The sequence below is a fragment of the Loxodonta africana genome, chromosome 16 (genome assembly GCF_030014295.1).
Source record: "Loxodonta africana isolate mLoxAfr1 chromosome 16, mLoxAfr1.hap2, whole genome shotgun sequence".
Classification (NCBI taxonomy): domain Eukaryota; kingdom Metazoa; phylum Chordata; class Mammalia; order Proboscidea; family Elephantidae; genus Loxodonta; species Loxodonta africana.
The window spans coordinates 47776288-47790002 of record NC_087357.1 but is presented as its reverse complement, the minus strand read 5'-3'; the positions used below and the strand labels follow the sequence as shown (position 1 = coordinate 47790002).

Below are 13715 nucleotides of genomic sequence, written 5' to 3'. Positions count from 1 at the left end.
TATGAGGTCAATTCATACAAAACATTTAGCATGGTACCTGGCACATAGTTAACAGTTCAATAAACATTTTAGCTATTTAATTTTTTTTTCACATAGAGAGATCATGCTGTATGTAGTTCCCTGCAGCTTATTATTTTTTCTTAACAAAATATCTGTTTCAATCTTTTAAATTCTGTGTTATTTCATAAGATACATGTTACAGTTTCTAGTTCAACCCCAGTTCAAAAGTTAAACCCATTATTGAATTTTACTGCCAGAAAGGACTGGAGTTAATACACTACAGATTCTTTTTAATCATTTTTCTACTAAGATTTTTCTTTATTTTTGACTCTTTCAAATGATGCTGCAGTGAACATTCTTGTAGTCTGTCTTTTGCATCTGTGAGTTTATCTATAAGGTAGACAACTATAAGTTGGATTCCTGGGGCAGCCAGCATGCATATTTTATATTTTGACATCTTCCAAATTGTTCTTTGAAAGTCGAATAAAAATTTATAACAACCATATGTGAGAATGTTCCTTTTCCCATATCTTCTTCCAGTACTAGATACTGAGTAATTTTTTTATATCTTATGCTTTGGAAAACCCAACATTTTTGTTGGATTATTTAAAATGTTGTTATTGGGTATATTAATGATATATCCTTTATTAATTCTACCTGACAAAGGACTAATCCTTTGCCTGCTATATGTTGCTAACATTTTCTTTTAATCTGTTGCTTATCTTTTAAGTTTGTTTATGATGCTATTGTACAGAAGTTTACACTTTTTATGTAGCCATCTGTCTTTTCATTATGGCTTCTGAGTGTTGTATTTTGCCTAAGTATATCTCTATAGCCCAAGATTATTACATTTTTCCTATGTTTTCCTTTTTTTAATGTTTAAAACTCTAATCCATCTAAAGTTCCAAAAGATTGACCAAGAAGTCAGAAGCATTACAGTAGATGGGCCAGACCCATAACTTGTCAAGAAAGATTATTTGTCAAATTTATTTTGTAGGTGGGAAAATTGAGACCCAGAGAGCCTAGAATGATTTGTCCAGGATAATTAGTCATTATGATTAGTGGCAGAGTCAGGTCTTAGCATCAATCTTCATCTCATGCTTTTTTTCCTCCTATAGTGCTGGCGGTGTAGTGTTTAAGAGCTCAGCTGCTAACCACAAGGTCTGCAGTTCGAATCCACCAGTTGCTCCGTCAAAACCCTACGGGGCAGTTCAGCTCTGTCCGGTAGGGTCGCTATGAGTTGGAATCGACTCACTATGAGTTGGTTTGGATAGTACTACCTTGAAGAATTGTTTGGTGATTTTTTTTTTTTTTAAGTCAACCTCCCTCCAGTTAAAAAATAGATGATTTGGACAGACTTTTATAGTTGTGAAACTAGAGCTTTGAGTGTGAATGAGCCAGGTCCTTTCATCAAACACGTAGGGTACTTACAAGGCACTATATTAGATATTGGGTTTATGAAACCATACATTTATATAAGCAAAGTGTTCAAAGTGCTTTTGTGTATATTCCCAATAAAATGTTTTTATACCATATACTGCTTCAGGGGAATTCTTTAAACTCAAGATTAGCACACAAAGGTTGTAATTGGTTCCGGTTACCCTAGGGAAACTGAAAGGCAGTGAAGTGAAAGAAAAAGCAATGGAAGCAACCTTTGCGTTGACTTCTTCTCTTTTATTGTAGCAATAAAAATCATCTCACTCACAACTGACTATACCAGAAAAGAAAAAAAAAAGCCGTTGCCATCGAGTCAATTCTGACTCATAGCAACCCTGTAGGGCAGAGTAGAACTGCCCCATAGGGTTTCCAAGGAGTGGCTGGTGGATTCGAATGGTCGACTTTTTGGTTAGCAGCTTAACCACTGTGCCACCTACTGACAGAGAGTATTTTGTAGGCCAAGTACCCTTTCCCTTGTCCCTGTTCCTCAAAACCCATAGTTATCTAAAAGTAGTCTAATCAGCTGTCTGGCAGTGAAAAAAATCTCAAATAACTCTTTCTGAATCCCGCTGTCCCATTGAGCAGCTAGATTTGAAAAGCTGATGCTGTTACCAGCCTTTCTTTCCCTCTTTTGTTTTTTCCCTCTTTGTTTCTCTCCACAATTCTTTCATCTTCCTCCTGACCCCTCACTTTCTCTGCCCCTTCTTCTCTTTTGATCTCTTGCAGTCATCTTCTCTCCCCTTTTACATCTTCTCTGTACTCTTTTCTCCTTAATATAGTATGAATGGCGGGTATAGTTTTTTTTTTAAAAAAAGTTCAATAAATATAATCGGTTATTTCCAATTTTGAAGGTGGGTACTAAAACATTTTATAACTTTATCTTCCATCCCCCAGATTAACAAAATCGAATTATGTTCTACATAGACAAGTCCTTGGAGTAAACTCTGTTTTGGATTTGATAGGCAACCATGCTTTTAACAAATATATTACTTTTAAAAGCAGAAAATAAAGTTAATGTTTTACAGAGAAAGTTTCTTTGTTTCATTGGCCTAAAACCCTCCTCACTGGTCTTCCTGGCAGTTCCAGTTCCACCCCTTTGGATTATACAGAGCATGTCTTCGTTCTCAGATAGCTATTCAGAAACCGAATTCTCTGGAATATACACAGCCAGTTTCTTCAGTTGTGCTGCTCCTGGCATTCTATAGATATTTCGCCTTTGGGGAAAAATTGCAGAAAATAGTAACCCCCCAAAATTTACCTTTCTTTGTTTTGTTTTCAGATTTAATTCAGGTAGCTTTTTTCACCTGTTCATTTGACCTGGCAATTAAAGACATTAAGTCTCCTTGGTGCGATGTTTTTGACATAGATGATGCAAAGGTAGGTATTTACAGTTTCTCTGCCTTTTTTTTTTTTGGTAACTTGAAGCAGCTTTTCAGAAAACAAGCAAAGTAAAGAACATTAACTGTCTTGTGACTAACTTACAATTTTCCTTAAAGAGAGATGAATTGTTCAACTAGGTCCCATCTAACTTGTAAATTGGGTTCATAAAACTCTGGAAAACATGTTTTCATGGTGATTCAGTTTCTGAGTCCAACCTGGTTAAAAGCCTATTTAACCCATCATCAAATCTTACTACCTGTAGGGACTGTGGAACTAATATAATCCAAACTCTAATTTTTATAGGAAGTCAAAACTCAGAGAATAGGATAAATGATTTTTCCAAAGACTTAACTCTTTACTTTGTAACAGTTTTAATAAGAAATTAAGTTCTGCATTCCACCTGGTAATGGGCAGTAATTCACCTACAATTTCTATCTTCCCATTTCACATTCCCCTTTATTTTCTTTACTCATATCACTCCCTGTTGACTTTTAGATTCTTGAAAGAGAAAAATAGTCAGGGCCTATGAAGGGAGGTAAATTCTGGTCAATTTTGGGGTGTTGGGAGCCAGAGAGGTGGGTAAAAGAGTGTTAATTGTTTTCTTAAGCATTGTAGGTAGCAGCATAGGATAACATTCCGGTGGATGGGTGTACTATAGGTCTTTCAGAAACACAGACTTCTGAAACCATAGTCATCGCTTGCATACATGTAAAAACTTTGGTATTCCTTGTGAAAATAAATTATTTCAAAATTTAATCTTAGATTTTGAAAAGAAGTATACTGTTTGCCTGATTCTAAAAAAGTCGTTGTCATTGAGTCGATTCTGACTCGTAGCAACCTATAGGACAGGGTAGAACTGCCCCATAGGGTTTTCAAGGAGCGCCTGGTGGATTTGAACTGCCAACCTTTTGGTTAGCAGCCGTGGCACTTAGCTACTATGCAACAAGGGTTTCAAGCAGCCTTTTAAACTGAGAGCTAATGTACATTTGAAGGTAAACGAACGATTTGTATTGTTACTTAAAGACTTAAGTGACCAGCAGCCAGATCAAAGGTAGATAGCATGTTGTTCCGTGGTATTGTGCCAAGGTAGGGGTGGGAGTTAGAGGTGAGTTGGGAAACAGGGAAAAGGCCCTCAATGAATTGATGTTCTAGGATGCCGAGCACCAGTAGTAATTAGGTTTATTGTATTTCTGTTTTCTCTGCTCCTGAGTCACTCCCTGGTGACCTACCATTTTCCTCTGTCCAAGTACCTAGTACCTTACTCTTCTTCTTTTAATTATCCATAACTCACCACTTCAGAAACTTTCTGGCATACCCTTGAAGTGCCCTGTGCCTAGGATGACCATATTATTATCTTCCAAATTAGGATAATGACAGGGGTACTGTTAATAGTTATGCCTGTACAGGTATAAACTGAGACTCATGGTCACCATGTCAAAGCAAAACAAAACAAACCCATTGCCATTCAGTCGATTCTGACTCATAGTGACCCTATAGGACAGAGTAGAGCTGCACCATTGCTTTTCCACGGAGTGCCTGATGGATTTGAACTGCCAACATTTTGGTTAGCAGCCGAGCTCTTAACCCCTGTGCCACCAGGGCTCCATGGTCACCATACACCTACATCAAAATTACCTCACTTCCCTTTCCTCACCATCCAGATTCCTTTCCTATTGAAAAAAAGCTAATAAACATAATTAAAGTAATTTTCACTATTGTGCAAATAACCGATGGGTATTTTGCAAAAGGGAAATTTACATTTTAATTGAGGAACTTATTAGCCCAGGTTATTCTTCTTGGTAGAATGTGTGAGGTGATTTACAGGCTACCTGCCATCCTCCGCTTTTCTATTCTGACAGTTGACAACCCCTGGTTTAAGTGCAGAATGCTTTCCCTTCAGTGAAAATAACATCTCACATCATAACCAGCCTCTGTTTATTCATTCTCCATCACCTACTTGTACTTCCCTCTCTTTTCCTTTGTTGAATCACTCTCACTTCAAACATTTTATTCATGCATTTTGTGCATCTTTGCTTTCTCTGCTGGGGTGTAGTTAGATACACTGTACTGTAAAAGCCCTGCAAGTCAAGATCTGGGTTCAGGTAACACTTAATCTTTCTATGCCTTGATCTCCACATCTCTTAAGTGATGGGTCTTGATTAGATAACTCAAGAACAACCCCTAGAGCTCTAAGATTCTATATCACTTATCTTTCTTTTCCTTCCTTTTCTTTTTTTGGGGATTACCCTTTTATCTCATTGCTAATGAGTTCCATGTGTTGCTCTCCTTTTTTTTTTTTTTCCTCTTTTTATTTTGAGATTTCAAACTGGCAGATTTAGGTTACTTGGAACTTGAGTATCTTCCAGCCTTATGGTAGGTCTTGTTCAGATTACAGCTCTCCAGTAGCGTTCAGCAACAGACTCAAGGAAACCTCACAGATTTCTGGAGCTCTTTTTTGTGTAACTTCTTCTTTCTAATACTCTCCCCTTTTAATTCCAGTCCCTAAAGCCTTTCCAAACTCTGAGCTCTGACTCTTCAACTCTGTGAGACTGCTGTGCTCTGCTTGGGATCCCTTTCTTGTGCCACAGTTTGAAAGTGCCTCTAGGCAGGAAGCTGGGCAGTTGTAGGGTCCACTCTTTCCTTTCATTCAGTGATCATAGTTCATTGCTTATTATCCAGTGCTGAAACATTCGTTTTATATAGTTTGTCCAGTTTTCTAGTTGTTTATGGCAGAAGGGCATGATTGATATCTGTTACTTCATAGCAGATGGTATATTCTTCAATATACTGCTGAATTTTATTTCAGATTCAATAAATCATATGTATAGTGAATTTTATTTCAGATTCAATAAATCGTGTGTATAGTGGCTCTCATTTGTGCATGGTATAGTACTGACCCTCACCCTACTTTTCTTTCTTTGTGAGGATTAGAAATGTAAGGGGGTATTTTTCTTTGTTACAGTGATTGAGGTCACAATTGGCATTTAGTGGGTGAAGGTAAGAGATTCTGTCTTAGAATGCACTAGTGTAAAAACGGCATGGGGGCATGTCTGACCTCCTCTAACTTCACAAGGGAGAAGGAGAATTGAGATCAACAGCCCTGATTCCTATGAGGCGGAGGTTAGACATGCCTCTTTCCGCCATCTTTACCAATTCTGACACCAACCATCTCTCCCATGGCCTCTCTACTTCTCTGTTGAGTTCAGTAATTCATTAAAACAGACACACACAACTCACAGATCACCGTCACGATTATGGGATTTATTAGGGAAGTAACAGTTATAATTCAGGCTCAGAAACACTCAGGATACAGTTCTTCCCTCAGGATAGCCTCCTCCCAGCCGTACTTGCAGGTACGCCTCTCCCTGGCCCTCAGTCTCTGCCCAGAGGCCCTCGGCTTTCTTTCTCCCTGGGCCGGGAAGCCTACCACACCGTCTCCTGCTGCCAGGTCTCTCGTACTGCTGTTTCTTACTGTCTTCAGGGTTACAGCTTGCTTTCTGCCTCTTGAGTCCAAGAGCTTCTCAGCACAGGGCTCTCAGGTCCAAAGGACGTGCTGGCTTCTGGCTGTTCTTCCTTGGTGATACTGGGATTCTCCTCTCTGCTCTGGAATTGGCTCCCTTTTAAGGCAAAACTGACCAATCCCCCTGGTGGGCCACAATTACCATATCACACAGTCCTGCCCAGTCACCTGGGTGGGAGTTACAAGACCATGGCTAGAAAGGCCACACACAGAGTATTTCATAGCACTGCAACTGGTCTGTAATTTTCTACCTTCACCTCTTTTCTTTGTGCTTCCTTTGTTCAGTTTTAGTAACATGATTCTGTTGGTCTCTTAAAATAAGAAGCTTTTTCTGTGTCCTGGAACAGTTTAAATATTAAGAACTAACTTTTCTTTGAAGGTTTGGTAGAACTCAGATGCTTAAAACCAGGTATCTTTTTAGGTAGACTCGCAACTCTATGGTTATTTTTATATTCAAATTTTTTGAGTCAATTTTTGTAACTTATTTTCCTAGAAAAATCATCCATTTCATTTACATTTTAAAGTTTTTTGATAAAAAGTTTTAATAGTGTGCATATGTGATTTTTGTTAAATCTCCAATTATTTATTTTTTAAATTATATTATTTTCTCTTATTTCTTGAATAGATTTGGCAGACTCTAATGTTTTTCTTACTCCCCTTCATTTTAATTCTTTTATAAAAAAATTTTTAATGCTTATTTTGTTCCTTTTGCTAACTTTTTTTTGTACTTTAAGGTTTACAGAACAAACTAGCTTCTCATTAAACAGTATACGTATTGTTTTATGACATTGGTTACCAACCCCATGACATGTCAACACTCTCCCCTTCTCAACCTTGGGTTCCTTATTACCAGCTTTCCTGTCCCCTCCTGCCTTCTAGTCCTTGCCCCTGGGCTGGTGTGCCCCTTTAGTCTCATTTTGTTTTATGGGCCTGTCTAATCTTTGGCTGAAAGGTAAACCTCAGGAGTGACTTCAGTACTGGGCTGAAAGGTAAACCTCAGGAGTGACTTCAGTACTGAGCTAAAAGGGTGTCCGGGGCCATACTCTCAGAGTTTCTCCAGTCCCTGTCAGGCCAGTAAGTCTGGTCTTTTTTTTATAAGTTAGAATTTTGTTCTACATTTTTCTCCAGCTCTGCCCAGGACCCTTTGTTATGATCCCTCTCAGAGAAGTTGGTGGTGGCAGCTGGGCACCATCTAGTTGTACTGGACTCGTTCTGGTGGAGGCTGTGGTAGTTTTGGTCATTAGTCCAAAGGACTAACCTTTCCCTTGTATCTTTGGTTTTCTCCATTCTTCCTTGTTCCAGATGGGGTGGGACCAGTGGGGTATCTTAGATGACTGCTCACAGCTTTTAAAACCTCAAAACACTACTCACCAAAGTAGAATGTAGAACATTTTCTTTATAAACTATGTTATGCCATTTGAGCTAGATGTTCCATGAGACCGTGGTCCCCGCAGCCTTCAGCCAAGTAATTTGCTAACAAAGATTGGAGATCTTTTGCTAACTTCTTATTTTAATTGCCTCTTTAATACACTTCCAGTTTTGTTTTTAGTATATGGCACTGTCCCACTCCTTTTAAATTGATTGTGGCACGCGCTTAGTTTCTCTGGGGACTCCTCGAAGAAGAAAGACTCAAAACTACTGCATAGTGTTCTATGCAGTTTGCGTTGAAGGTTTTAGTCCTCAAGGTTTGGTGTCTGTCTGATCAAATGATACATGAGTACAAAGTTCATCATTCAGATAAAGGATTCCTTAATCATCAGTTCCAGTTCCAGACCCTTCTGCAGAATCTAACTGCTGCTGTCAGTGTGATGTTCACCTTCTAAAGTGTTTTCTATGCTTTTACTTGACATCCATGTCGTCCTGAGAAATAGAAAGGGTGTGATGTGTATTTGTATATGTATGTGTGTTTTGGTAATAAATGGTATCATACTGTATTTGCTATTCTTACCTGCATTTTTCATTCAATTGTGTGTCTTAGAGATCGTCCCATGTCAGTACATGCAGATCCACAATACAGAACTTTTTAATAATTGCATAGTCCTTGGGTTGTGCTCTGGTGGCGCAGTGGTCAAGAACTTAGCTGTTAACCAAAAGGTTGGCAGTTTGAATCCACCAGCCACCCCTTGGAAACGCTGTGGGGTAGCTCTGCTCTATCCTGCAGAGTTGCTATGAGTCAGAATCGACTCGACAGCAACAGATTTTGGTGGTGCAAACACTTAATGCACTCAGTTGCTAGGTAGAAGTTTGGAGATTTGAATCTGCCCAGAGGTGGCTTGGAAGAAAGTCCTAGTGATCTACTTCCAAAAAATCAGCCCTTGAAAGCCCTGTGGAGCACAGCTCTGCTCTGACATGCGTGGAGTTGCCGTGGTCAGAACCGACCTGGCGGCACCTGGCTTACGGAATTCGGTAACACTTGTACAACCCAGTTTAACCATTTACCTAATGATGGGGTGTAACAGGACTTTTCTGTTTGTTTCCTCTAGGGAGTGCTGCTTTAGGACATTTTTGTGCATTCTCCCTTGTGTTTTCTCTCTGAATATGACTTCACAAGAAATGAAAGTACATGGGCCATAGAGTTTATGCATTATGGATTTTGCCAGTTTGCCTTCTAGAGTGTCTATACCAATATACAGTCCTTCCAACAGTACTTATTTTCCCATCTCCTTGGTGTGATAAAATACCAAAGCCAATTATTCTCTATTTGGTTTCTCTCTTCCAAAAATTCTTAAAAATGCCTGATCCATGGTCGACATCTTTCTTTTGCTATAATGGGTATCCTTCTGCATGCATCTTTTTTTTTTTTTCTTCTGAGACGTCTTTGCTATCATCTTTATAGAATTTTAGAAGAAAGGGGAGGTGAGTACATATCCTCAGTCCCCTGTCTGAACTGTCATGGATACTGATTACTGGCTGTGCGTATTTACTAAATTGCTCTTGCACATCTGCCTCTACATACCCATGATGCAGATTTGTGACTCAGCATAAGTCTCTGCTTGTCAAGGATCTTTGGGGCCAACTCTGAAATCCTGTAAATGACGAGAATAACATCTGTGAATGCTGGGCTTCGACTATACTTTGGCAGAATGGTAATTACACAATGTAACTTTTCTGAGACAATCTTTAAATCAGGGAATACCCACCCACTGCCGCCGAGTCAATTCTGACTCCCAGCGACCCGATAGGACAGGGTAGAACTGCTCCATGGAGTTTCCAAGGAACGCCTGGTGGATTTGAACTGCCGACCTCTTGGTTAGCAGCTGTAGCACTTAACCAGTACACCACCAGGGTTTCCAAATCAGGGAATATGTTATATTAATCAACATGTATTAGAAATGATTTTTTAAATTCTTATTTTCAGGTTTTAGAGTATTTAAATGATCTGAAACAGTATTGGAAAAGAGGATATGGTTATACTATTAATAGTCGATCCAGCTGCATCCTGTTTGAGGATATCTTTCAGCATTTGGACAAAGCAGTTGAGCAGAAACAAAGGTAAAAATTTAGAAAAGGATTGTACATTTTGAATGCCCAATTAAGCTTCTAAAAAAATGTTGTGTAATGAGTGGGTTTTTTAAAATAATACTTGATACCAAAGAATTATATAACATGTATGTAAGTGATAAAGCATACGAACTCTGCACTCAGTGTAAGAACTAGAACATTACTAATAACTTGAATTTATTTACACGTTCCTCACCTGTTCTATTATCCTGCCTCCTGCTCCCTCCACACCTCCTATTCTGAGTAACAACTACTCTGAATTTTGTGTTTATCATCCCCTTGCCTCTTAAAAAATAATTTCAACCATGAATGCATGTGTGCCTAGACAAAGTTTGGTTTTACTTAGACTCATACTGCTTGCTGCCTTCTGAGGTTTTTTACCCTCAACATCATGTTTATAGTATTTATTTTGTTGAATATAGTTCATTCATTTTTGCCACAATACAATATTTGATAGTGTGAATATACCAAAATTTATACCGTCTATTCTTACCAATGGAGTCCTTTGGTGATGCAAACAGTTAACAGGATCAGCTGCTAACCAGGAGGCTGGAGGTCTAAATCTACCCTGAGGCACCATGGAAGAAAGGCCTGGTGATCTTCTGCAAAATCAGCCACTGAAACCCCTGTGGGGCACAGTTCAGCTCTGACACACAGGGAGTAGCCATAAGTTGGAATCAACTCCATGGCAACTGGTTTGGCTTTTTTTTTTTTTTTTTAAACTCTTGTCAATGGACATTTGGTAGTTTCTATTTTTTGCCGTTACAAATAGTGTAATTATGAACTTTCTTATACATAGTTCCTGGTAGGAATGTGCAAAATTTTTAAATTTAGAAGAAAGTTTCTCATAAAAAAGCCTTTGTTACTTTCATACTTTTCAAGTTTTTGGTTTTAAACTTTTCATAATTTGAACCTTTGATAGAACCTCAACCCCCATTTTATTTGAAAGATATGCCTCCACAAAAACTTATATAGTTATAGTTGGAGACAGAAATCATTTTATCAAGATTTAGACAGAAAGACAAGGGGTGATGTATTATGTTGTGTTTCTGGTGCTAATTTATGTAGAGAGAAATTTTTTAATTTATGGATATGATTCTAGTTTATGAAATTTTTTTGATGGAAGTTAGATAAGAAAAGCTGCTACCAAAAACTTTTGTGTGGTTTTCAGTTGAGGCAAGTACCTTCTTTGAGACGGGAGATAACTTTCTTCCTGCTTAGTTTATAAATGACTTATAGCCTTTAGACTTTATGAGATAACACATCTTTACTGTTTGTTTCTTATTCATTTCATTGTTGGATGGGAAGCATAGTAAACTTAAAATTGTGTCAAACACAAGTAACATTTGTAAGGTTTGCAGTTATAGTTTGATCCCAGACTTAAAGCTTAAGTAAGAAGTTTATCATTGGTGTATTAAATATGAGTATTCTGTACACTGAAAACTACAAAACATTGCAGAGAGAAATTAATGGGGACCCAGATAAATAGAGAAATATACCATCTTTATGGATTGGAAGACCTAAATTGATCTATAGAGTGTAATCCCTATCAAAATCCCAGCAGATTTCTTTGTAGAAAATGACAAGCTAATTCTAAAATTTGTGGGAATGTAAAGGACCTAGAAGAGCTAAAAAAATTTTGAAGAGAACAGAAAGACTTACACTGTCTGACTTCAAACCGTACTATAAAGTTATGGTGATTGACAAATAGGTCAATGGAATAGAGTTCAGAAATAAACTCACGTGCATATGGTCAATTGCTATTCAGTAAAGATGGCAGGGTAATGTATTGGGGAAAAGGATAGTCTTTTTAGCATATGGTGCTGGAACAATTGTTTATCCATGTGTGAAAAATAATGACACTTAGACCCTTTCTTCACACTATATAAACATGGGTCATATATTTAAATGTAAAGCATAAAACTATAAGACATCTAGAAAAAAATATAGAACCAATGACCTAAATATCACAGCTAAACTCTAAAACTATTAGAAAACTTAGGAGTAAATATTCGTAACCTTGAGTTAGGCAAACATTCCTTAGATATGGCACCAAAAACGTGATCCTTAAAAAAAAAAGACAGACTTCATCAAAATTAAAAATTGTACTTCAAAAGATACTATTAATAAAATAAAAAGACAAAACGTGTATGTGATTAAGGACTTGAATCCAGAATATATAAAGAACTTTGTCATCATTAGGTACCCTTAGGTCAAAATATTGCCTGGATGTGCGCCATCCTCAAAACCCTTATGTTTGAGCCCGTTGTTGTAGCCTCTGTGTCAATCCATCTTGTTGAGGATCTCCCTTGTTTTCACTGACCCTCTGCCTTACCAAGCATGATGTTTTTTCTAGAGATTGGTCCCTCCACTCAGTAATACTGAGACAAATAACACAATTTTTAAAAGGGGCAAAAGATCTGAACAGACTCTTCACCAAGAAGATACATGATGGCAAATAAGAAAGCACAAGAAGAGATGCTCAGCATCATTAGATGATGTTATTAGGTGCTGTTGCGTCGATTCCACCTCATATAGGACAGAGCAGAACTGCCCCATAGGGTTTCCAAGGAACAGCTGGTAGATTGGAACAGCCGACCTTTTGGTTAGCAGCTGAGATCTTAACCTCTACACCACCAGGGCTCCCATTAGATATTACCAGGGTTTCCATTAGATACTAGGGAAGCGCAAATTTAAATCCCAGGGAAATACCACAAATAATGCCTCAAAACTGGCTAAATTGAAAAGACTCAAAACCCTAAGACTGGGCAAGATGTGGAGAAACTGGAAATCTCATACATTGCTAGTGGGAATGCAAAAATGGTACAGCCACTTTAGAAAACAGTTTCGCAATTTCTTGAAAAGTTAAACACATACCTACTATATGACTTAGCAAATCACTCCTATGTATCTTCCCAATAGAAATGAAAACATACATCTACACAAAGACATTTATGCAAATGTTTACAGCAGCATTATTCATAATAGGTCAAAACAGTAAAACAATTCAAGTGTCCGTCAACTGATAAATGGATTAAACATGTGGTACATGCATATGATGGAATACTGCCCAGCAATAAAAAAGCATGATACTGATGTTGGGTTAGGTGCTGTTGAGTCGATTTCCGCTCATAGCGACCCCATGTGACAGAATACAACTGCCCCATAGGGTTTTCAGTTGGAATCGACTTGACAGCAACAGGTTTGGTTTTTTTTTGTTTTTTTTTTTAAATAGGGTTTTCTAGGCTGTAATCTTCCACGGAGCTGCTGGGTGGATTCAAACCACCAACCTTTCAGGTAATAGCTGAGCACTTAACCATTGTGCCACCAGGGCTTCTTGAACTACTTGTAGATGCTACAAAATGAATTATTTCAAAAACATTATGCTAACTGAAAGAAGCCAGACATAATAAGACTATATTTTGTATGACTCTGTTTATATGAAATTTCTAGAAAAGGTAAAACTTTAAGAGACAGCAGAGCAGTGGTTGCCTGGGTCTGGAGGCAGGAGCCGAGAGTGACTACAGACAGCCAGAAGGGAATTTTTTAGGGTGATAGAAGTGTTCCAAAACTGAATGTGGTGAAGTTGCACACACAGTTTTATATGTTTACTGAAACTTATCAAACTGTACACTTAGATGGGTGGATTTACGTTAGGTGAATTATGCTTTTAAAACAATGTCAGTACTTCGTAAAAGGAAAATGGAGAAAATAAAAACTTTTGGTAAAAGTGGAAAAAATATTTTAAAGAATCTGTGAATTCAAAATAAAATGTTTCCTTAGAGTTTTTTGCAAGATAATGCTTATGGTATGTAATTTTTGAAAAAGTTTTGCAATTCTTAGTTCACTTCTTTACCTTAACAGAATATAAAAATAG

The 13715-nt window shown here is 37.9% G+C and overlaps 1 protein-coding gene across 4 annotated transcripts in view; it reads left to right on the top strand.

Moving 5' to 3' along the window:
• The window catches only part of MINPP1 (multiple inositol-polyphosphate phosphatase 1), a 52499-nt gene that overhangs the window by 8422 nt on the left and 30362 nt on the right, over positions 1-13715 (top strand). For 2 of the 4 annotated variants that reach the window (XM_003409252.4, XM_010589131.3), the window contains exons 3-4: positions 2717-2814; positions 9696-9829. The exons of 1 other annotated variant lie outside the window; for it this stretch is intronic. In XM_003409252.4, the coding sequence (XP_003409300.1) occupies positions 2717-2814; positions 9696-9829 (232 nt within the window). The remainder of the gene's footprint in view (positions 1-2716; positions 2815-9695; positions 9830-13715) is intronic. One more of the 4 variants, XM_023546952.2, reaches the window with a different exon arrangement.